Below are 24,718 nucleotides of genomic sequence, written 5' to 3' on the forward strand. Positions count from 1 at the left end.
CTGTGGGGGAGTGGTGTGGGTGAAAGGTGTACTTGTCAGTGGCCTGGTGTAGGTGATGATTGGATGATGGGTGAGTGAGTGGGCGATTGTACAGTTAGTGGTAATGAGCGTGGTGAGTAACATAGTGATTAGGTATGTGGATGGCATGTAAAGGTGAAAGGTCAGGTAAGGTATGGGGGTGAGGTCAAAGGGAAAATGTGGCTACGAGGGAGTGGTGGGTTGTATGGTAAAAAAATAAAATAAAATAAAATTTTATTTTTTTTGCTAAGGTTACAATGTGTGTTTACATCTTATAATTTGATTGGTACAAAGAAAGCCACTATCATGCCGAGGCATTTCAAGCAGACTTAACCTAATACGTGTACACAGGTGAAAAGTGGTAGAATACGATATTCAATATTTTACTCTATTATTAATATGGGGTAGTATAATTTATGATACAAACATACATTTTTAAGTTTGTAATTAAGTTTGTTTACTCTATTAAGGTATAGGTGTAAGCATGTGGCCATGGGGGAATTGTATGGGTGGATTGTCTTGGGGTAAGTTGTTGATTGGGATGGTGTGGGGTGAAGGCATATGGCTGTAGGGGAGTTGTGTGGGTGGAGGAAGGTTGCTGGTTGGAATGACATGTGTGAAGGAATATGGCCATGTGGGAATTATTGGGGCAGATAGTTAGATGGGGGTTGTGGACAGGGGGGTTGTTGCTGGGTGTACAGTGAGGGTGTGACCATGGAGAGGGAGGTGAATGAGCAGTTGGTGTGGGCAAAGGTGTAGCTGAGGTATGGCACTGGATTCATATCAATGTACCACAAGATATGGTATTAGACACATGGTTGTAGCCTCATTGCCCAGCACCTATCTCCCATCATGTCAGTTTCCTCTCATATGGCTGCTTGCATTAGGATTTTATGATATGTAGCATGTTTGCTATATAATTCTGAAAATCTGTGATTTTTTTTTTTTTTTCAACAAGTTGGCCGTCTTCCACAGAGGCAGGGTGACCCAAAAAATTAAGAAAATCCCCAAAAAGAAAATACTTTCATAATCATTCAACACTTTCACCACACTCACACACTATCACTGTTTTTGCAGAGGTGCTCAGAATACAACAGCTTAGAAGCATATACGTATAAAGATACACAACATATCCCTCCAAACTGCCAATATCCCAAACCCCTCCTTTAAAGTGCAGGCATTGTACTTCCCATTTCCAGGACTCAAGTCCGACTATATGAAAATAACCGGTTTCCCTGAATCCCTTCACTAAATATTACCCTGCTCACACTCCAACAGATCGTCAGGTCCCAAGTATCATTTGTCTCCATTCACTCCTATCTAACACGCTCATGCACGCTTGCTGGAAGTCCAAGCCCCTCGCCCACAAAACCTCCTTTACCCCCTCTTTCCAACCCTTTTGAGGATGACCCCTACCCCTCCTTCCTTCCCCTATAGATTTATATGCTTTCCATGTCATTCTACTTTGATCCATTCTCTCTAAATGACCAAACCACATCAACAACCCCTCTTCTGCCCTCTGACTAATGCTTTTATTAACTCCACACCTTCTCCTAATTTCCACACTCCGAATTTTCTGCATAATATTTACACCACACATTGCCCTTAGACAGGACATCTCCACTGCCTCCAACCGTCTCCTCGCTGCTGCATTTACCACCCAAGCTTCACATCCATACAAGAGTGTTGGTACTACTATACTTTCATACATTCCCTTCTTTGCCTCCATAGATAACGTTTTTTGACTCCACATGTACCTCAACACACCACTTACCTTTTTTCCCTCATCAATTCTATGATTAACCTCATCCTTCGTAAATCCATCCGCCGACACGTCAACTCCCAAGTATCTGAAAACATTCACTTCTTCCATACTCCTCCTCCCCAGTTTGATATCCAATTTTTCTTTATCTAAATCATTTGATACCCTCATCACCTTACTCTTTTCTATGTTCACTTTCAACTTTCTACCTTTACACACATTCTCAAACTCATCCACTAACCTTTGCAGTTTTTCTTTAGAATCTCCCATAAGCACAGTATCATCAGCAAAATGTAACTGTGTCAATTCCCATTTTGAATTTGATTCCCCATAATTTAATCCCACCCCTCTCCCGAACACCCTAGCATTTACTTCTTTTACAACCCCATCTATAAATATATTAAACAACCATGGTGACATTACACATTCCTGTCTAAGACCTACTTTTACCGGGAAGTAGTCTCCCTCTCTTCTACACACCCTAACCTGAGCCTCACTATCTTCATAAAAACTCTTAACAGCATTTAGCAACTTACCACCTATTCCATATACTTGCAACATCTGCCACATTGCTCCCCTATCCACTCTATCATATGCCTTTTCTAAATCCATAAATGCAATAAAAACTTCCCTTCCTTTATCTAAATACTGTTCACATATATGCTTCAATGTAAACACTTGATCTACACATCCCCTACCCACTCTGAAGCCTCCCTGCTCATCCGCAATCCTACATTCTGTCTTACCTCTAATTCTTTCAATTATAACCCTACCGTACACTTTTCCTGGTATACTCAGTAAACTTATTCCTCTATAATTTTTACAGTCTCTCTTGTCCCCTTTCCCTTTATATAAAGGGACTATACATGCTCTCCACCAATCCCTAGGTACATTCCCCTCTTTCATACATTTATTAAACAAAAGTACCAACCACTCCAACACTATATCCCCCCCTGCTTTTAACATTTCTGTCATGATCCCATCAGTTCCAGCTGCTTTACCCCCTTTCATTCTACGTAATGCCTCACGTACCTCCACCACACTTACATTCTGCTCTTCTTCACTCCTAAAAGATGGTATACCTCCCTGGCCAGTGCATGAAATTACCGCCTCCCTTTCTTCCTCAACATTTAAAAGTTCCTCAAAATATTCTTGCCATCTACCTAATACCTCCATCTCCCCATCTACTAACTCCCCTACTCTGTTTTTAACTGACAAATCCATACTTTCCCTACGCTTTCTTAACTTGTTTAACTCACTCCAAAATTTTTTCTTATTTTCATTAAAATTTCTTGACAGTGCCTCTCCCACTCTATCATCTGCTCTCCTTTTGCACTCTCTCACCACTCTTCACCTTTCTTTTACTCTCCATATACTCTGCTCTTCTTATAACACTTCTGTGATACCTAAAATATTAAAATTATCAATAATAGCATAAATATATGACATGACTATAGCACCCCAGAATAATATGCTTCCTTGCATCAAGCACTACTGACATTCTGAGACTGCTCAGCTCTTCCTTGTAATGGATATCACACTGGAGGGAGGGAATATGAAAGAAGTGAATGTGTGTCAGATATCTGGGAGTTGACTTGTCAGCAGATAGGTTTATGAAGGATGAAGTTAACCAAAGAATTGATGAAGGAAAAAAGGTGAGTGGTGCTTTGTGGTATCTATGGAGACAAAAAAACATTATTCATGGAGGCAAAGAAAGAAATGTACGAGAGTATAGTGGTACCAACACTTATATGGGTGTGAAGCATGGGTTGTAAATGCTGCATTAAGGAGGAGGCTGGAAGCAGTGGAGATGTGTCTAAGGGCAATTTGTGGTATACCTGGGGAGGGTTTCAGGGGTCAATGCCCCCATGGCCCAGTCTGTGACCAGGCCTTTTGGTGGATCAGGGCCTGATCAACCAGGCTGTTACTGCTGGCCGCACGCAACCCGACGTACGAACCACAGCCCAGCTGGTCAGGTACTGACTTTAGGTGCCCGTCCAGTGCCTTCTTGAAGACAGCCAGGGGTCTATTGGTAATTCCCCTTATGTATGCTGGGTGGCAGTTGAACAGTCTTGGGCCCCCCCCCCCTCACACTTACTGTGTTGTCTTTTATCGTGTTAGTGGCACCCCTGCTTTTCATTGGGGGTCTGTTGCATTGTCTGCCGAGTCTTTTGCTTTCCTAGAGAGTGATCTTATGCAGAGATATTATACAGAGAATTCGTAGTGTGGAAATTAGGAGGAGGTGTGGAGCGAGGGGGGAATATGTCAAGGACTTGACATGTTGCTTGCACCTTGAAGCAAACTGTTCCCACAGTACCCAGTATGGCAGATGAATTTTTTGTTGGTGCATACTGTATTCAATGTAGGCCCAGTGTTCCCCATCACTGTCATTTTGAGGGAGTTAGAATTTAAACACCGATCTATGTGTGTGGAACTATTTGTACATCCATTGATCAACATGTGTGGCACTACATGTACATTCATTGATCTACATGTGTGGCACTACATGTACATTCATTGATTAACATGTATGGCACTACATGTACAACCATTGATCAATGTGTGTGGCACTACATGTATACCTGGAGAGGGTTCCGGGGGTCAACGCCCCCGCAACCCGGTCTATGACCAGGCCTCATGGTGGATCAGGGCCTGATCAACCAGGCTGTTACTGTTGGCTGCACGTAAACCGATGTATGAACCACAGCCCGGCTGGGCAGGTACTGACTTCAGGTGCTTGTCCAGTGCCTGCTTGAAGACAGCCAGGGGTCTATTGATAATCCCCCTCATATATGCTGGGAGGCAGTTGAACAGTCTTGGGCCCCTGGCACTTATTGTGTTGTCTCTTATTGTGCTAGTGGCACCCCTGCTTTTCACTGGGGGGATGTTGCATCATCTGTCGAGTCCTTTGCTTTCATAGGGAGTGATTTTCATGTGCAAATTTGGTACTAATCCCTCTAGGATTTTCCAAGTGTATATGATCATGTATCTCTCCCGCCTGCATTCTAGGGAGTACAGGTTGAGGAACTTCAAATGTTCCCAGTAATTGAGGTGTTTTATCGCAGTCATGTGTACCGTGAAGGTTCTCTGTACATTTTCTAGGTCAGCAATTTCACCTTGAAAGGTGCTGTTAGTGTGCAGCAATATCCCAGCCTAGATATAACAAGCGACCTGAACAGTGTCATCATGGGCTTGGCATCCCTAGTTTTGAAGGTTCTCATTATCCATCCTGTCATTTTTCTATCAGATGCGATTGATACAATATTATGGTCTTTGAAAGTGAGATCTTCTGACATGATCACTCCCAGGTCTTTTACATTTGTTTTTCACTCTGCTGTGTGGTTGGAATTTGTTTTATACTCTGATGAAGTTTGAATTTCCTACATTTTCCATATCGGAGTAATTTAATTTCTCTTCATTGATCTTAATACTACTGATTGTGTAGATCTTAATACTGCTGATTGCGAAAAGGATTTAGGAGTTCTGGTTAGCAATAATCTAAACCCAAGACAACAGTGCATTAGTGTTCGCAATAAAGCTAACAGAATTCTTGGCTTCATATCTAGAAGTATAAATAATAGAAGTCCTCAGGTTGTTCTTCAACTCTATATATCCATGGTTAGGCCTCATTTAGACTGTGCTGCTCAGTTCTTTTCACCGTATTACAGAATGGATATAAATGCTCTGGAAAACGTACAGAGGAGGATGACAAAGATGATCCCATTCAATTCAATTCAATTCATGTTTATTCTCTATAAGGGTTACAATGTGGGGTTTACAGGTTTTGGATATTGTGTGGTTTACATGTTATAAAATACTAATTACAGAGGGGGCAACTAGGACACCTAGCATGGCTAGGCATTTCGAGCAGACTTAGATTAAATCTTAACATTAAATCCTTACAGATTATGGTATTAAGGCTAAGTGACTTCATCATAATTTGTGAGTTTAGCAATGTGAATGCTTTTGTTTTGGCACAATACAAGGTGTCTATATTGAAGTATCATAGGCAAACTTATGACTAGTTAGGATTTATTATTTTAAGATTAGTATTTCTGGGTTTATAGTCAGTGGGTGAGTGAGTGTAATTGTGAACCACCAGGTGGTTATCATGTAGTTAGTTGTCGGGGTGGATCAGGGAGATAAGATGTTTTCTAACTGTAGTTTTGAAAGTGATGAATGTGTCTGCAGTTCTAGAGTTTTCAGGTAGGGTGTTCCAAATTTTAGATCCTTTGAAATATATTAAATTTTTGTAAAGGTTTAGTCGAACACGGGGAACGTCATAGAGATGTTTGTGTCTGGTGTTATGCCTGTGGATCCTGTCACAACTATCAAGAAAGCGTTTTAGGTCAAGGTTAATAATGGAATTTAAGGTCCTGTAGATATAGATTGCACAGTAGTAAGTGTGGATGTTCTGAACAGGGAGTAAGTTTAGATCTATGAAGAGTGGGGGGGTGTGTTGCCAGGGATGGGATTTAGTGATTCTTACTGCGGCTTTTTGTTGGGTTATTATTGGCTTAAGGTGTGTTGCTGCAGTTGAACCCCAAGCAAAGATAGCATAGGTGAGGTATGGATATTTAAGTGAATGGTATAGTGTGAGAAGGGCAGTTTGTGGTATGTAGTATCGTATCTTGGAGAGGATCCCCACAGTTTTGGATACTTTTTTTTGTTGTGTGTTGGATATGGGTGCTGAAATTTAGGTTGTTGTCGAGGTATAGGCCAAGGAATTTGCCCTCATTATGTCTGGCAATTAGAGTGTTGTCGATCTTAATGTTAAGTTGCGCAACACCTGCTCTGCTACCAAACATAATATAGTAGGTTTTGCCACTGTTAAGTGTAAGTTTATTGGCTGTCATCCAAGTCGATATTTTGAGCAGCTCCTCGTTAACAATGGTGTTGAGGGTGGCAAGATTAGGGTGGGAGATGACATAAGTCATGTTGTCAGCAAAGAGAATGGGTTTCAGGTGTTGGAATATGTTTGGAAGATCATTGATGTAAATGAGGAAGAGCAGGGGTCCAAGGACCCTTCCCTGCAGAACTCCAGTATCTTCCCTATGAGGATAGACTGAGGACCCTGAATCTGCACTCTCTCGAAAGGCTTAGAATTAGGGGGGATATGATCGAGGTGTATAAATGGAAAACAGGAATAAATAAAGGGGATGTAAATAGCGTGCTGAAAATTTCCAGCCAAGACAGGACTCGCAGCAGTGGTTTCAAGTTGGAAAAATTCAGATTCAGGAAGGATATAAGAAAGCACTGGTTTGGTAATAGAGTTGTGGATGAGTGGAACAAACTCCCGAGTACTGTTTTTCAGGCTAAAACGTTGTGTAGTTTTAAAAATAGGTTAGATAAATACATGAGTGGGTGTGGGTGGGTGTGAGTTGGACCTGACTAGCTTGTGCTGCTGGGTCTGGTGCAGTGCTCCATCCTTGAGTGGAGGTGACCAGACTGGGTGGGTCATTGGGCTAATCTGGGGGGGTGGGGTCATTGGTCTAATCTGGGGGGGTGGGGTCATTGGTCTAATCTGGGGGGGGGACATGGACCTGCTCTGCATGGGTCAGTAGGCCTGTTGCAGTGTTCCTTCTTTCTTATGTTCTTTGCTATTGCTTTACTGCCCCCCTTGTGGAGTGGGGCTCGGTCTGTTGTTTTTAACAACTGTGGGACAACCCTTGTGTCCATGCTCCCTCTCCATAGGATGTTAAAGGCACATGATAGGAGCTTCTTGCAATTCTTGATGAACACGGAGTTCCATGAGTCTGAGCCTGGGGCAGAATGCATGGGCATGTCATATATCGCCTTTTCGAAGTCCATTGATCAACGTGTGGCACTACATGTACATCCATTGATCAGCATGTGGCACTACATATACAGCCATTTATCAACATGTGTGGCACTACATGTACAGCCATTGATCAACATGTGTGGCACTACATATACAGCCATTTATCAACATGTGTGACACTACATGTACAGCCATTAATCAACATGTGTGGCATTACATGTACATCCATTGATCAACATGTGTGGCACTACATGTGCAACCATTGATCAACATATGTGGCAGTTTAAGGGTTAAATAAACTTTTTTCAGTTATATTATTATTATTATTATTATTATTATTATTACAGTGGACCCTCGACTAACGCTATTAATCCGTTCCTGAGAGCTCATCGTTAGTCAAAATAATCGTTAGTCAAGTTAATTTTCCCCATAAGAAATAATGGAAATCAAATTAATCTGTGCAAGACACCCAAAAGTATTGAAAAAAAAAAAATTTTAACACATGAAATATTAATTTTAATACACACAAACTGAAGAAGACATGCACAGTTACATGACACTTACCTTTATTGAAGATCTGGTGATGATTGATGGGATGGGAAGAGGGGAGTGTGTGTATGGTCTTAGTGTTTAGAAGGGGAATCCCCTTCCATTAGGACTTGAGGTGGCAAGTCCTTTTTCGGGGTTACTTCCCTTCTTTTAATTCCACAGGACCAGCTTGAGAGTCACTGGACCTCTGTCGCACAACATATCTGCCCATAGAGGCCTGTACCTCCCGTTCCTTTATGACATTCCTAACATGTTTCACAACATTGTCAGTGTCACCATTAAACACTTGTTCAGGTTTCAGTCCTTCACTGTCTATGTACTCCTTGAATTCCTGCACATATTTTTCAGCTGCTTTTTGGTCCAAACTGGCAGCCTCACCATGCCTTATCACACTATGTATGCCACTACGATTCTTAAATCTCTCAAACCAACCTTTGCTGGCCTTAAATTCACTCACATCACCACTAGTTGTTGGCATTTTTCTAATTAAATCGTCATGCAACTTCCTAGCCTTTTCACATATGATCGCTTGAGAGCTGCTATCTCCTGCTATCTGTTTTTCGTTTATCCATACCAATAACAGTCTCTCAACATCTTCTATCACTTGCGATCTCAGTTTCGAAAACATAGTTGCACCTTTGGCAAGAACAGCTTCCTTGATTGCTGTTTTCTTGGCCACAATAGTAGCGATGGTTGATTGGGGTTTTGTGTACAGCCTGGCCAGCTCGGAGACATGCACTCCACTTTCATACTTAGCAATGATCTCTTTCTTCATATCCATAGTAATTCTCACCCTTTTTGCTGTAGGGTTGGCACTAGAAGCTTTCTTGGGGCCCATGGTGACTTATTTTGCAGGTGCAATCACTAAAAAGGCTGTGATAATATGAAATGTTCTGATTGTATGCTTGGAAGCGACCGCGGTGGCTGGCTGGGTTTTGTAAACACTGGCCAGAAGTGGACGCATCTCAGAGGGAAGGAATAGTGTTGGTCGAGTTTTTTAGCGCTAATCGAGGCAAATTTTTTGCGATAAAATGTATCGCTAATCAGACTTATCGTTAATCGATGCCATCGCTGGTCGAGGGTCCACTGTATTATTATTAGCAGCAGCAGCAAAAATTGCAGAATCCCTAAAGGTCATGCAACATTCCACAGAGTAAAGGAAATTTTAGATTTTGGAAAATCAGTCACATAATTGTTTTCTTCTTTTATCTTAATCATTTATTTCCAACCTAGGTAGTAGGTTGGTAGACAGCAACCGCCCAGGGAGGCACTACCATCCTGCCAAGTGAGTGTAAAACGAAAGTCTGTAATTGTTTTACATGATGGTAGGATTGCTGGTGTCCTTTTTTCTGTTTCATAAACATGCAAGATTTCAGGTATGTCTTGCTACTTCTACTTACACTTAGGTCACACTGCACATACATGTACAAGCATATATATATACATACACCTCTGGGTTTTCTTCTATTTTCTTTCTAGTTCTTGTTTATTTCCTCTTATCTCCATGGGGAAGTGGATCAGAATTCTTCCTCCGTAAGCCATGCGTGTTGTAAGAGGCGACTAAAATGCCAGGAGCAAGGGGCTAGTAACCTCTTCTCCTGTATATATTACTAAATGTAAAAGGAGAAACTTTCGTTTTCCTTTTGGGCCACCCCGCCTCGGTGGGATACGGCCGGTGTGTTGAAAGAAAGAAAGAAAGATTTATTTCCAAAGTACATGTGCAGCAGTTGCAGCAATAATAATAACTGCTAAAGCCATAAGGGTTATGCAGTGCTGCACAAAGTAAAGGAAATTGGAAATTTTAGAGATGGAAAATCTATCATGTAATCGTTTTTTTTTCTTTTATCTTAATCATTTATTTACAAAGTACATGTGCATTTTTTAATTTACTATTCAAAACTTACTGTATATCATATTTCCACAACTGTTTCACTACCATTTCTCATTTTGAGCAGCGGACACTGGAGACATACCATACCCAGACACAGGTGAAGCCATGATAATCTGGGCCCTTGGTACACTCGATAGTATTAAGAAGCCAACCATGCATTATGCTTGGTCAAAGGTGAGTTGTCACTGATTATATCTTTTTCTGATGCAGTATTAAAGATACATTTTTAATGATTTTTCACTGTGTTAATGATACCCTATGTAACATTTGTTAGTTATAGCCTTGAATAACCATAAAAAACAAAACACTGATGTGCATTTGGTATGGTTTTAAGGTAAAATGGAGTTAAGTGAGGGGTATTTTCTTTAAGCACAGAAAAAATAATCAAAGTTTGAAAAATCCTTAATTATACAAAATAATGCACAGTTTAATAGAGAAAAAATTAATTAAAAAAACACGCGAAATGAATTAAAAAATGCACGAAATACAACACAAGGAGTTCACAGCAAATGAATGCATGTCTGACCGAGACAAACTACAAGGCAAAGGTCTTTGTTAAGTGTACACAAACAACAGGAAGCAAGGAAAATTGGTGCATGAAAAAAATGGCATGGAATGTGAAAATTGAAATGGCTGTGTTTGTTCAGCACCCAGTTATGTGTTCATGATGAGATGCAAAAGTTTGGCAAATTTTTTGATCGTGAACCACTTTGTTCATGTTCGGAAGCGTTCGTGACCAGAGGTTCCATTGTACGGTTTTACAGATTTTGCATTAATTAAATGTATTACTTTTTCATAACTGATATACTGGGTAGTGCAGTACAGTAAACTCTCAGTTTAGCATACTAATAAAGGTAAGCAGGTAAGATTGTTTTGCTGTAATTGTAACAATAATGAGCAATTACATAACTATTGAACTTTGTTGTCTGAATGAACTGACTCGGCAGATTTGGTCCCATATGTCCAAAGTCTGTTAAATTGATGGTTTACTGTACACTGTTTTTCTTTGGGCATTTATGCTGAATGTAATTTACTGATAATCAATTTTAAGAGTGGCCACATATGGACAACCAAACACGTTTTCAAGATTATATATTTTGTTAATAGATATTTTAATGTGCTCATAGTTTATTTTTTCAGGTTAAACAGCAACTTACATTCTCAAGGAAGGCAACAGAGAGGAAATGTTTTGCTTTCACTCGCAGTGATAAGCCAAGCCTGTGAGTATAAGATATGTAAAGGCACTTGTTTGTTATTTCATTTTTGCTGGACTGGCATAGGATTGCTCAGAGATTGTTTCATGCTTGTACTGTACTATAATATACTGTACTAACCTTTATTTGAGCATATCAAAGACCATGACACCTCTCTGTGCAAGTTGCACTAAAACCTGTGTTGCATTTTCCACTCACAATGTGTAAATGCCCTTAAATGCTGACATTGCCCAGCTTATTTCTAAACATTTCATTATGTGGTCAGTTTTAATGTACATTATATTAGCAGCAACTGAATATTCTAGAGACTTACTGAGCTTAGTTTGTGCTTTATCCATTTTCTTTTTTATAGCATTGTCATTAATAACTATAACTTGTGTACAGATGGCATCAGTCTTCAAAAACCACCTCTTGCAATAACTGTACTTTGCCTCATACAGATTTCCTAAGTAATACTGCAACTTTCAGTTCTAAATATAATTTTCTTCGCAAATTGTGGTAAACACAAACTTCCTGATAATTAACTGCCTTTAAAATTTAAGCATTAACATTGCATGCTAGCAAGATACAGTAGATCATTGTGTTACATGCCATTTTTACATAACATGGTATTACAACCACAGATGGTAGTCTAAAGGCCTGTAGCACTTGGTTGTAACTAAGTCAGCCAAACAAAGCAGTCAGCAGGGCAGAGCAAGGGCAAGGCAAACACAGTAGGGGTAGATTTCTTTACCCATATATTTCTTCACCAGTATTTACACTATGTACAATGTTAATGATTAGAGAAGAAGTCAAAATGAAATGGTGCATTCCAGAGCCACTCAGAGCTGTTGCTGTTTTCCTTTTGTTCCATTTACCTCTTTAACTGTAGTTACAACTAAATAATGATCTGATATATCTGTTGCTCCTCTATAAATATGCACATCCTGAAGTCTACCCATCAACCTTTTATCTACCAAAAACATAATCTAACAAACTACTTTCATTACATGCTATATCATATCTTGTATACCTCTTTCTATACATAGTTCAATTAAAGGCCCCCACCATTTTCATTGGCACCCCAAACTTACCTACTACTACCTATATAACAGTTTTACCCACTTTAGCACTTAGGTCCTCCATCATAAGTACTCTCACTTGGTTCAAAACTTCCCATGCACTCACTCAACATCTCCCAAAATCTCTTTCTCTCCTTACACTTCTCTTGTCTCCAGGTGCATAAACACTTATTATAACCCACTTTTCACATCCCACCTTTATTTTACTCTACATAATCCTTGAATTTATACATTTATATTCTCTCTTTTCCTACCATAACTGATCCTGGAATGCAGGCAAGAAAGATATATGATAATATACACTTGGAAAATTCTAGAGGGATTACTACCAAATTTGCACACAAAAATCACTCCCTATGAAAGCAAAAGACTCGGTAGGAGATGCAGCCCCCCCCCAGTGAAAAGCAGGGGCACCATGAGTACACTAAGAGACAACACAATAAGTGTCAGGGGCCCAAAACTCTTCAGCTGCCTCCCAGCATACATAAAGGGGATTTCCAATAGACCCCTGGCTGTCTTCAAGAAGGCACTAGACAGGAAACTAAAGTCAATACCTGATCAGCTGGGCTGTAGTTCGTACGTTGGTTTACGTGTGGCCAGCAGTAACAGCCTGGTTGATCAGGCTCTGATCTACCATAAGACCTGGTCAAGGACCGGGTCGCAGGGGCATTGATCCTCGAAACCCTCTCCAGGTATTGTTGCTGTTCCTTCCTTAGCTCTAACTCTATTAAAAACCCCTGACCTAATCCCATTTATTTCTCCCAACTAAAACTCTCCTATCCCCTCCAGCTTTGTGTCACTTAGAACCAGGACATCCATGCATATTCAAACATCCCAACTTAAAAGTTTTTGTTTTTTTATTTTTAGTAAGTTGTACAGGAAAAGAGGTTACTATCCCGTTGCTCCTGGCATTTTTATTTGACTTCCACAGCACACATGGCTTACGGAGGAAAAATTCTCATTTCACTTCCTCATACCTGGACCTGGAGAGTTCCAGGTATGAGGAAGTGGAATAAGAATTTTTCCTCCATAAGCCATGCGTGTTGTAAGAACTATACCAGAACTATAAAGAAAAACTAAGGAAAACTCAGGCGAGTGTGTATACATAAATGTGTACATATATGTGTACTCTATAAATCTGTAGGGAAAGGAAGGGGGTGGGGGTCATCCTCAAAAAGGTTGGAGGGAGGACGTAATGGAGGTTTTGTGGGCGAGAGGCTTGGACTTCCAGGAAGTGTGTGAGAGCATGTTAGATAGTGAATGGAGACAGTGTTTTTTGGGACCTGACAAGCTGTTGGAGTGTGAGCAGGGTAATATTTTGTGAAGGGATTCAGGGAAACTGATTGGCCAGATTTGAGTCCTGGAAGTGGGAAGTACAATGCCTGCACTTTAAAGGAGGGGTTTGGGATATTGGCAGTTTGGAGGGACATCTAAACTGTTGTATCCGTGTGCCTCTGCAACAGACAGTGATTGTGTGAATGATGGTGAAAGTGTTCATTTTTTGGGTCACCCTCCCTTGGTGGAAGACAGCCGACATGTTAAAAAAAAAAATAATGCTACCTCTGAAACAATTATCATGATCTTCCCTTCCAACCATACAGCCACCTTCAAACCCCATCTCCTTCCCATCTTGTATAGAAATTCTGACACCATCCATGGGTAAAAGGTTATGGAACAAACAATGAAAATACAATATATAATGGATTAATATGGGTGCCCATTATATTGGAATAACTCTAAAAAAAATAGTAATAAAATATACTAAAGTACAGTACTCTACTGTATAACTAGTATACTTAAAGTATACCTGGAGGGTGTTTAGAAGGTCAATGCACCCATGGCCCAGTTAATGACCAGGCCTCATGGTGGGTCAGGGCCTGATCAACCAGGCTGTTACTGCAAGCTGCACACAAACCGATGTACGAACCACAGCACTGCTGGTCAGGTACTGACTTTAGGTGCCCGTCCAGCTCCACACAATTTACAGATATACTTTAATTTACATGATGGTAGGGTTACTGGTCTTTTTTGTCTCATAAACATGCAAAGTTTTGGGTATATCTTGCCACTTCTACTTACATTTAGGTCACATTGCACTTACAGAGACAAGCATATATATACACACACACCCCTCCGGGTTTTCTTCTATTTCCTTACTAGTTCTTGTTCTTGTTTATTTCCTCTTATCTCCATGGGGAAATGAAACAGAATTCTACCTCCATAATCTATGCATGTCGTAAGAGGTAACTAAAATGCCGGGAACAAGGGGCTAGTAACCCCTTCTCCTGTATAAATTACTAAATTTAAAAAGAAATTTTTGTTTTAATTCTTTGGTCATGGCTGGTTTGTTGGAAAAAAAAAAAGAGGTTACAGTCAAAATAAATAAATTCTAAGTACAATTTACCAAGTGAATTTTGCCCATAATTTTACGTTTGTTATATCAGTGGTTTCCTGTGCACACAAATAAAATGAGCAGGAATAATGAAAATAATATTTTAAAATATAATTTTGTCAACAAATTAAATTAATTTTCAATTCTAAAGTCTATTTTTTTTTTTCAAAACAGAAAGCGTTGGCCTAGGTTTCACTTGGCAGATCCTGCAGCTCGCGAGTTCACTGCTCGCTTGGGTCCTGATGGAGGTTCACGTGGATACTCTGCCATAACACAACGTATGAACATATCTACTGTACTTGCTTAAATTATACACAAATTATCCAAAAGAAACCAGAAATGAGACAATTAATTTTTAAAAAATGTCTAGTGTGAGGTTATGAGAATTTCTGTTCATTACGTGTATCTCAGTACATGTAACGAATATGTACCATGGCACATGTAATGAACTGAAGTGCAAGACTAAAGTTGCTACAGTATCTGTAATTTTTGAGAATTTTATTAGCATTAATCATCATTAGCTTAAACTCAAAAGTCCCAATGCAGCACCATATGTCTAAGGTCACAGCTGAAAGGATCACCTATCAATAATCCATGGTTAATAGGATTAACTCTTTCACTGTTGAGGTCCCTGCTCACAAACTTGCTCTCAGTGTCAAAGAATTTTCAAATAAAAAAGAATATTTTTTCTTATGAAATGATAGAAAATCTTTTCCCAATGGTAATGATGCCTAAAGCACGAAATTTGATGGAAAACTTAAGGAATTACTCTCTCGCGAAGTTAGTGGTCTCGGCAGTATATACGCATCAGCGATTTCGCCCACTTTGAGCCCTATTTTCGGCCAATCCCATTGTTCCAGTCAACCAAACTCATAGCTATTTTGCTAGAACTTTATTTGTTATGTCGATTGAGTAAAGGAAACTACCCAATAAAGTGGTCAGAAATTGGCAATTTGGCCAATTTCACAAATATCGAAAGATGCCAGTTTCAAAATAGGGTCCAGAATAAACAGTGCAGACATTCCTGGCATTAAAATTACATTTTCTCTGTTCATTAGTCACGTCTCCAGGCCCCTCTTATATTACTCGTTTTCCATTTTGAATTTTTATTCACACAACAAATAGAAGATTTACTGTTATGCAGACTACTGCATTATTGTAATAATTTTATAAATAATGTTAACCCAATTGTGACTGCATATTAGACTGGCCAGTTGGACACGTATTGGACGGTGACATCATTTGTTTACTCTTGAACAACGGCAAAAATCGAACATTTCCGCTGTTTTGAGCTCAATTTTAACCCTTTCAGGGTCAGTAGGCCCTCTCAAACTTGTTCTCAGGGTCAGAAATTTTTTGGAAAAAAATAATTATTTTTCTTATGAAATGATAGAGAATCTTTTCCCGGTCATAATGACACCAAAAGTATGAAATTTGATGGAAAGCTTACAAAATTATGCTCTCGCGAAGTTAGCGGTCTCGACGATGTTTACGCATCGGCAATTTTGCCCACTTTGAGCCCTATTTTCAGCCAATTCCAATGTACTAGTCGATAAAAATCATAACTATTTCGCTAGAACTCCATTTTTGTTATTGAATGAGTACAAGAAACCACACATTTACTGATCTCAACTATCCAATAAAGTGGTCCGAAATTGGCAATTTTGCCAATTTCACACAAATTTCAAAAGATGCCAATTTCCAAATAGGGTCCAGCATATAGGTAGTAGGTTGGTAGACAGCAACCACCCAGGGAAGTACTACCGTCCTGCCAGATGACTGTGAAACAGAAACCTGTAACTGTTTTGCATGATGGTAGGATTGCTGGTTTCTTTTTGTCTCATAAACACGCTAGATAACAGGGATATCTTGCTACTCCTACTTACACTTTGGTCACACTTCACAGACACGCACATGCATATATATATACATACATCTAGGTTTTTCTCCTTTTTCTGAATAGCTCTTGTTCTTCTTTATTTCTTCTATTGTCCATGGGGAAGTGGAAAAGAATCTTTCCTCCGTAATCCATGTGTGTCGTATGAGGCGACTAAAATGCCGGGAGCGATGGGCTAGTAACCCCTTCTCCCGTAGACATTTACTAAAAAAGAGAAGAAAAACTTAATAAAACTGGGATGCTTGAATGTGCGTGGATGTAGTGTGGATGACAAGAAACAGATGATTGCTGATGTTATGAATGAAAAGAAGTTGGATGTCCTGGCCCTAAGCGAAACAAAGCTGAAGGGGGTAAGGGAGTTTCGGTGGGGGGAAATCAATGGGATTAAATCTGGAGTATCTGAGAGAGTTAGAGCTAAGGAAGGGGTAGCAGTAATGTTGAAGGATCAGTTATGGAAGGAGAAAAGAAAATATGAATGTGTAAATTCAAGAATTATGTGGATTAATGTAAAGGTTAGATGCGAAAAGTGAGTCATAATAAGTGTGTATGCACCTGGAGAAGAGAGGAACGTAGAGGAGAGAGAGAGATTTTGGGAGATGTTAAGTGAATGTATACGAACCTTTGAACCAAGTGAGAGAGTAATTGTGGTAGGGGACCTGAATGCTAAAATAGGAGAAACTTTTAGAGAGGGTGTGGTAGGTAAGTTTGGGGTGCCAGGTGTAAATGATAATGGGAGCCCTTTGATTGAACTTTGTATAGAAAGGGATTTAGTTATAGGTAATACATATTTTAAGAAAAAGAGGAAAAATAAGTATACAAGATATGATGTAGGGTGAAATGACAGTAGTTTGTTGGATTATGTATTGGTAGATAAAAGACTGTTGAGTAGACTTCAGAATGTACATGTTTATAGAGGGGCCACAGATATATCAGATCACTTTTTAGTTGTAGCTACACTGAGAGTAAAAGGTAGATGGGATACAAGGAGAATAGAAGCATCAGGGAAGAGAGAGGTGAAGGTTTATAAACTAAAAGAGGAGGCAGTTAGGGTAAGATATAAACAGCTATTGGAGGATAGATGGGCTAATGAGAGCATAGGCAATGGGGTCGAAGAGGTATGGGGTAGGTTTAAAAATGTAGTGTTAGAGTGTTCAGCAGAAGTTTGTGGTTACAGGAAAGTGGGTGCGGGAGGGAAGAGGAGTGATTGGTGGAATGATGATGTAAAGAGAGTAGTAAGGGAGAAAAAGTTAGCATATGAGAAGTTTTTACAAAGTAGAAGTGATGCAAGGAGGGAAGAGTATATGGAGGAAAAGAGAGAGGTTAAGAGAGTGGTGAAGCAATGTAAAAAGAGAGCAAATGAGAGAGTGGGTGAGATGTTATCAACAAATTTTGTTGAAAATAAGAAAAAGTTTTGGAGTGAGATTAACAAGTTAAGGAAGCCTAGAGAACTAATGGATTTGTCAGTTAAAAAAAAGGAGAGGAGAGTTATTAAATGGAAAGTTAGAGGTATTGGGAAGATGGAGGGAATATTTTGAGGAATTGTTAAATGTTGATGAAGATAGGGAAGCTGTGATTTCGTGTATAGGGCAAGGAGGAATAACATCTTGTAGGAGTGAGGAAGAGCCAGTTGCGAGTGTGGGGGAAGTTCGTGAGGCAGTAGGTAAAATGAAAGGGGGTAAGGCAGCCGGGACTGATGAGATAAAGATAGAAATGTTAAAAGCAGGTGGGGATATAGTTTTAGAGTGGTTGGTGCAATTATTTAATAAATGTATGGAAGAGGGTAAGGTACCTAGGGATTGGCAGAGAGCATGCATAGTTCCTTTGTATAAAGGCAAAGGGGACAAAAGAGAGTGCAAAAATTATAGGGGGATAAGTCTGTTGAGTATACCTGGTAAAGTGTATGGTAGAGTTATTATTGAAAGAATTAAGAGTAAGACGGAGAATAGGATAGCAGACGAACAAAGAGGCTTTAGGAAAGGTAGGGGGTGTGTGGACCAGGTGTTTACAGTGAAACATATAAGTGAACAGTATTTAGATAAGGCTAAAGAGGTTTTTGTGGCATTTATGGATTTGGAAAAGGCACATGACAGGGTGGATAGGGGGGCAATGTGGCAGATGTTGCAGGTGTATGGTGTAGGAGGTAGGTTACTGAAAGCAGTGAAGAGTTTTTATGAGGATAGTGAGGCTCAAGTTAGAGTATGTAGGAAAGAGGGAGATTATTTCCCAGTAAAAGTAGGCCTTAGACAAGGATGTGTGATGTCACCGTGGTTGTTCAATATATTTATAGATGGGGTTGTAAGAGAAGTAAATGCGAGGGTCTTGGCAAGAGGCGTGGAGTTAAAAGATAAAGAATCACACATAAAATGGGAGTTGTCACAGTTGCTCTTTGCTGATGACACTGTGCTCTTGGGAGAGTCTGAAGAGAAGTTGCAAAGGTTGGTGGATGAATTTGGTAGGGTATGCAAAAGAAGAAAATTAAAAGTGAATACAGGAAAGAGTAAGGTTATGAGGATAACAAAAAGATTAGGTGATGAAAGATTGGATATCAGATTGGAGGGAGAGAGTATGGAGGAGGTGAATGTATTCAGATATTCGGGAGTGGACGTGTCAGCGGATGGGTCTATGAAAGATGAGGTGAATCATAGAATTAATGAGGGGAAAAGGGTGAGCGGTGCACTTAGGAGTCTGTGGAGACAAAGAACTTTGTCCTTGGAGGCAAAGAGGGGAATGTATGAGAGTATAGTTTTACCAACACTCTTATATGGGTGTGAAGCATGGGTGATGAAAGTTGCAGCGAGGAGAAGGCTGGAGGCAGTGGAGATGTCATGTCTGAGGGCAATGTGTGGTGTGAATATAATGCAGAGAATTCGCAGTTTGGAAGTTAGGAGGAGGTGCGGGATTACCAAAACTGTTGTCCAGAGGGCTGAGGAAGGGTAGTTGAGGTGGTTTGGACATGTAGAGAGAATGGAGCGAAACAGAATGACTTCAGGAGTGTATCAGTCTGTAGTGGAAGGAAGGCGGGGTAGGGGTTCGCCTAGGAAAGGTTGGAGGGAGGGGGTAAAGGAGGTTTTGTGTGCGAGGGGCTTGGACTTCCAGCAGGCATGCGTGAGCGTTTTTGATAGGAGTGAATGGAGACAAATGGTTTTTAATACTTGACGTGCTGTTGGAGTGTCAGCAAAGTAACATTTATGAAGGGATTCAGGGAAACCGGCAGGCCGGACTTGAGTCCTGGAGATGGGAAGTACAGTGCCTGCACTCTGAAGGAGGGGTGTTAATGTTGCAGTTTAAAAACTGTAGTGTAAAGCACCATTCTGGCAAGACAGTGATGGAGTGAATGATGGTGAAAGTTTTTCTTTTTCGGGCCACCCTGCCTTGGTGGGAATCGGCCAGTGTGTTAATAAAAAATAATAAAAAAAAAATAAACAAGACAGACATTGCTGGCACTAAAATAACATTTCCTCTGTTCATTAGTCACATCCCCAGGCCTCTGTTACATTTCTTTTGCTTTCCACTTTGAATTTTTATTCTCACAAAAAAATAGAAGATTTACTGTTATGCAGACTACTGCATTAGTATAGAAATGTTGTAGAAATGGTATAAATAATATCAGCGCATTTGTGAAAGAATATTAGACTCACCAGTTGACGTGTATTGGATGCATGGCTTGATTTATTTACTTTTGAACTTTCGCAGAAATCGAACATTTCTTCTACTTTGAGCTTAATTTCAAGGTACTTTTCATTGTGAAACCAATAAAAATCATCTCAATTTCCGTAATATGTCTTCCATTCTATAGAATGAGACCAGGAAAAGTAGAATACAACCATAAATAACATACAAAAATACACTGCAAAGTTGCTGTTTTACCACCAAAAACACTGTCAGAGTTTTTTTTCTCATTATGCACTGTGTGCTGCAGGATTTTTTTTATACTGCACATACTGACCACATAGACCCATTCTTTCATAAGTAGGCCCACCAGCTTTCTCTCGCTACATTTGAAGGTGCTAGAATTTATGCGTACTATTACGGCACCAACCCTGGCTTGCAAGCCGTACTAGTACGGCACCAACCCTGAAAGGGTTAATGTGCTTTTCATCATGAAACCAATCAAAATCATCTCTATTTCTATAATATATTTTCCATTCTATGAAATGAGACCAAGAAAATTAGAATGCAACCATAAATACTATATGAAAATACACCTCAAAGTCAGTGTTTTAAATCAAAAACACGATCGGAGTTTTTTTTTCTTAATTTGCACTGTGTGCTGCAGGATTTTTTTTATACTGCACACACTGACCATGCAGACCCATTATCTCACATGTAGGTCTACCAGCTTTCTCCTGCTAGATTTGAAACCGCTAGAATTTTGGCTTATTAATGTCACCAACACTGGCTTGTAAGCCGTACTTATGCAGCAGACGGGTCCAACAAAATTAGCAGCAAATGCATTTCCTAGGCAAGTGTTCATGAAGAGTGGGTAACCCAAAGCCTTTTTCAGTGACTGAAAAATAGCCACTTTAAAAATAACAATTGATCAGAGCAGCTATAAAAAAAAAAAAAAAAAAAAAAACAGCACTTCATATGCATGCAGTATTTTTGAAATATAGGATCTAATGTACAGGAGGGCACCACTTATTTGTCAAGTTAGGCTCCAGGCTACCACTGTAAAGTGAATTATTATTATTATTAATGTACATAAATGGTTCATAACATGTTTACACTATCAAATATTAAGTTAGCAATAGAACTAGGCATTAAAAAATACACATACAGTACACTTATTACTTACCTTAAAATATTTGTAGTCTTAATGTAGGGTGAGAGGTGAGTAGTATTTACTGTAAGAAGTCAGGTGTGGTAACTTGCCCAGCTACCACACCTACACAAAATGTATGACATTTAAAGCACCCCAAAGCGATAAAATGCACATGCAGTACACTCATTACTTACCTTAAAATATTTGTAATCTTAATGTAGGGTGAAAGGTGAGTATTTGTTGTAGAAAGTCAGCTGTGGTAGTTCTCCCTGCTACCACACCTACACGAAATATACAACATTTAAAGTGCCCCGGAGCGATTATTATTATTATTATTATTATTATTATTATTATTATTATTATTATTATTGACATACCTTGTTCACTGAGTTTAATTATTTCTAACAGCTACCCTTAGATGCCATCATAAATGAGAGACACGCGAAGAATGTAAACAGGTAAACATGTATTAATTCCTGCCTGCGTGTGGTTCATACACGTTCATTTCTCATACATTTGTGAAGCTTTTACCCCACAATACAAACACCTTACATTGTGTACAAGTTGTCTTCATGTTGATGCAGTACAATAAGTAACACCAACACTCCTATTCTCGTGCAACACACCATTTTTAGAGGGAATGATGCTGTGGGTGGAGGCATGTGGGATATTTTTCTACAGGTACCCCCAGTAATACTATTCTGTATGCATTTTCTCTGGTGTTGGACTAGAGAAAATGTAATTCTTTCCATCACTCATACGAGACGCCCAGCTACCACATCTCGTATTTATGTCAGTATGTTGTATTGTGGTTGTGCATATTATGTTTATATATGTAGCATGTTTCTTGTATAATTTTGAAAAAATATCATAGATGGATTAATGAAAATGTTTATATTAATGTAATATACGAAATTTAAAGCACCTCAGGGTTATTATTATTATTATTATTATTTAATTTTTTCAATGACCCGGCCACATCCCACCAAAGCAGCGTGACCCAAAAAGAAAAACGAAAATCTCTCTTTTTAAATTTAGTAATGTACACAAGAGAAAGGGTTACTAACCCCTTGCTTCCAGCATTTTAGTCGCCTCTTATAACAAGCATGGCTTATGGAGGAAGAATTTTGTGCCACTACCCCATGAAGAATGGAGGTTATTATTATTATTATTGTATCTTCAACTGTAGCGAGACACTCTTAGTGATTTTAATGTGTACCCGCATGCCAGCACAGTGTGTAAGTTTATTTAGGTACAGGTACACATAAGTGTGATTATCATAGTACAGTAGACCCCCCGGTTTTCTAAGTTAATCCGTTCCAGAAGTTTGGGCTAAATCTGAAATGGCCAAAAACCGAAGTAATATTTCCCATAAGAAATAATGTAAATCCAGTTAATCTGTTTCAGACACCCAAAAATACTAATGAAAATGAATTTTATAGAGAATAACTATAGTGTTGCAGCTCTTCAGTGGTTAGTACATTCATTACTTACCTTAAAATATTTGTAGTCTTAATGTAGGGCAAGAGGTGAATAGTATTAATTGTAGGTATCCAGTATATGTAGGTACACATGTGTAGTCCCTCTGGGCTACACCTACGGCTACCTACACTGCAGAACACAGCCATATTACCACCATCAACATACCGTGTTCACTGTGTTTAATCGTTTCTAACAACTACCTTTAGATGCCATCATAAACAAAGTGAGAAGTAATGAATACAGTGGTCCCCCGGTTCGCGAAGTCACCGGTAACCGATAAATCTGGTATCCGAAGCGTTATATCGCAAAAAAATTGCCCCAGTTCCCGTAACAAAACCCGGTATGCAATATGATTCGTACGAGACGTGTCCACATGTGGCCTGAACTGCCCCATGTGTGCCAGTGTTTACAAGCCAGCCAGTGTGCGCGCATCTAAGGATACATTCGGTACATTCCATATTATCCATATTATCACTGTTTCTGGTGCTTGTTTCTGCAAAATAAGTCACCACGGGCCCCAAGAAAGCTTCTAGTGCCAACCCTTCGAGACCAAGGGTGCTAATGACTATTGAAATGAAGAAAGAGATAATTGCAAAGTATGAAAGTGGAGTGCGTGTGTCGGACCTGGCCAAGTTGTATAGTAAATCCCAATCAACCATCTCTACTATAGTGAGCAGGAAAACGGCAATCAAGGAAGCTGTTCTTGCAAAAGGTGCAACTGTGATTACAAAACAGCGATCGCAAGTGTTAGAAAATGTTGAGAGACTGTTACTGGTGTGGATAAATGAAAAACAGATAGCTGGAGATAGCATCTCTCAAGCGATCATTTGTGAAAAGGCTAGGCAGTTGCATGAGGATTTAATTAGAAAAATGCCTGCAACTAGTGATGATGTGATGAAAATCACCCTGACACAGCTACTGCAAGCCATGTTGGCAACCTGTTCACTGACAATGTTGTGAACCACTTTAGGAAAGTCATAAAGGAACGAGAGGTACAGGTCTCTATGGACAGATATGTTGTACGGCAGAAGTCCAGTGACTCTCAAGCTGGTCCTAGTGGCATTAAAAGAAGAAGGGAAGTAACCCCGGAAAAGGACTTGCTACCTCAAGTCCTAATGGAGGGGGATTCCCCTTCTAAACATTAAAAACTTTGACACTCTCCCCTCCTCCCATCCCATCAGTCATCACCTGATCTTTATTAAAGGTAAGTGTCAATTATTCTATTGTGTTTATTCTATTTTTATTATTGCTATTGTAATTATTCTATTGCATTAAACTTAATATTTCATGTGGTAAAAGTTTTTTTTTTTTTTCATACTTTTGGGTGTCTTGCACGGATTAATTTGATTTCCATTATTTCTTATGTGGAAAATTGATTCGCTTTCCGATAATTTTGCTTTACGATGAGCTCTCAGGAACGGATTAATGACGTGAACCGGGGGTCCACTGTAATTCATGCTGAGAATTGTAAACAAATGCGTGTTAAGGGTGGTGACTGAGCCAGAAGCCAGATTCACAGTTTTCTCTAATGCTCGACTAGAGAAAACGTAATGTTTACCCTCCACCCGACTCGCCACTCGATAGCATATAAACATCACATGTTTATATGCTATATTTATATGCTATATAATATGCAATGTGTTTCTTATATAATTTTGAAGAAAATATCATAGATGGATTAATGAAAATGTCTAAATGTCTTATTTTAGGTTAATATAGACATTTTCATTAATCCATCTATATTTTCTTCAAAATTATAGAAGAACCACATTACATAACATATAAACATGCCTTTGTTACTCGGTCACTAAGGGTGTCCCTTTAGTCTTAACGTCATAGTCATAATACTAATACGTAATAATAATTACTCTTGGGCACATTAAATGTCTTATTTAGGTTAATATAATG

The 24,718-nt window shown here is 39.4% G+C and overlaps 1 protein-coding gene across 1 annotated transcript in view; it reads left to right on the plus strand.

Moving 5' to 3' along the window:
- knk (protein Skeletor knk) overlaps positions 1-24,718 on the plus strand; it is a 176,331-nt gene that overhangs the window by 126,508 nt on the left and 25,105 nt on the right. Inside the window, exons 11-13 of the mRNA XM_070100241.1 lie at positions 10,067-10,176; positions 11,143-11,222; positions 14,844-14,947. Of these exons, the coding sequence (XP_069956342.1) occupies positions 10,067-10,176; positions 11,143-11,222; positions 14,844-14,947 (294 nt within the window). The remainder of the gene's footprint in view (positions 1-10,066; positions 10,177-11,142; positions 11,223-14,843; positions 14,948-24,718) is intronic.

This window comes from Cherax quadricarinatus, chromosome 72 (genome assembly GCF_038502225.1).
Source record: "Cherax quadricarinatus isolate ZL_2023a chromosome 72, ASM3850222v1, whole genome shotgun sequence".
In the NCBI taxonomy this organism is placed as follows: domain Eukaryota; kingdom Metazoa; phylum Arthropoda; class Malacostraca; order Decapoda; family Parastacidae; genus Cherax; species Cherax quadricarinatus.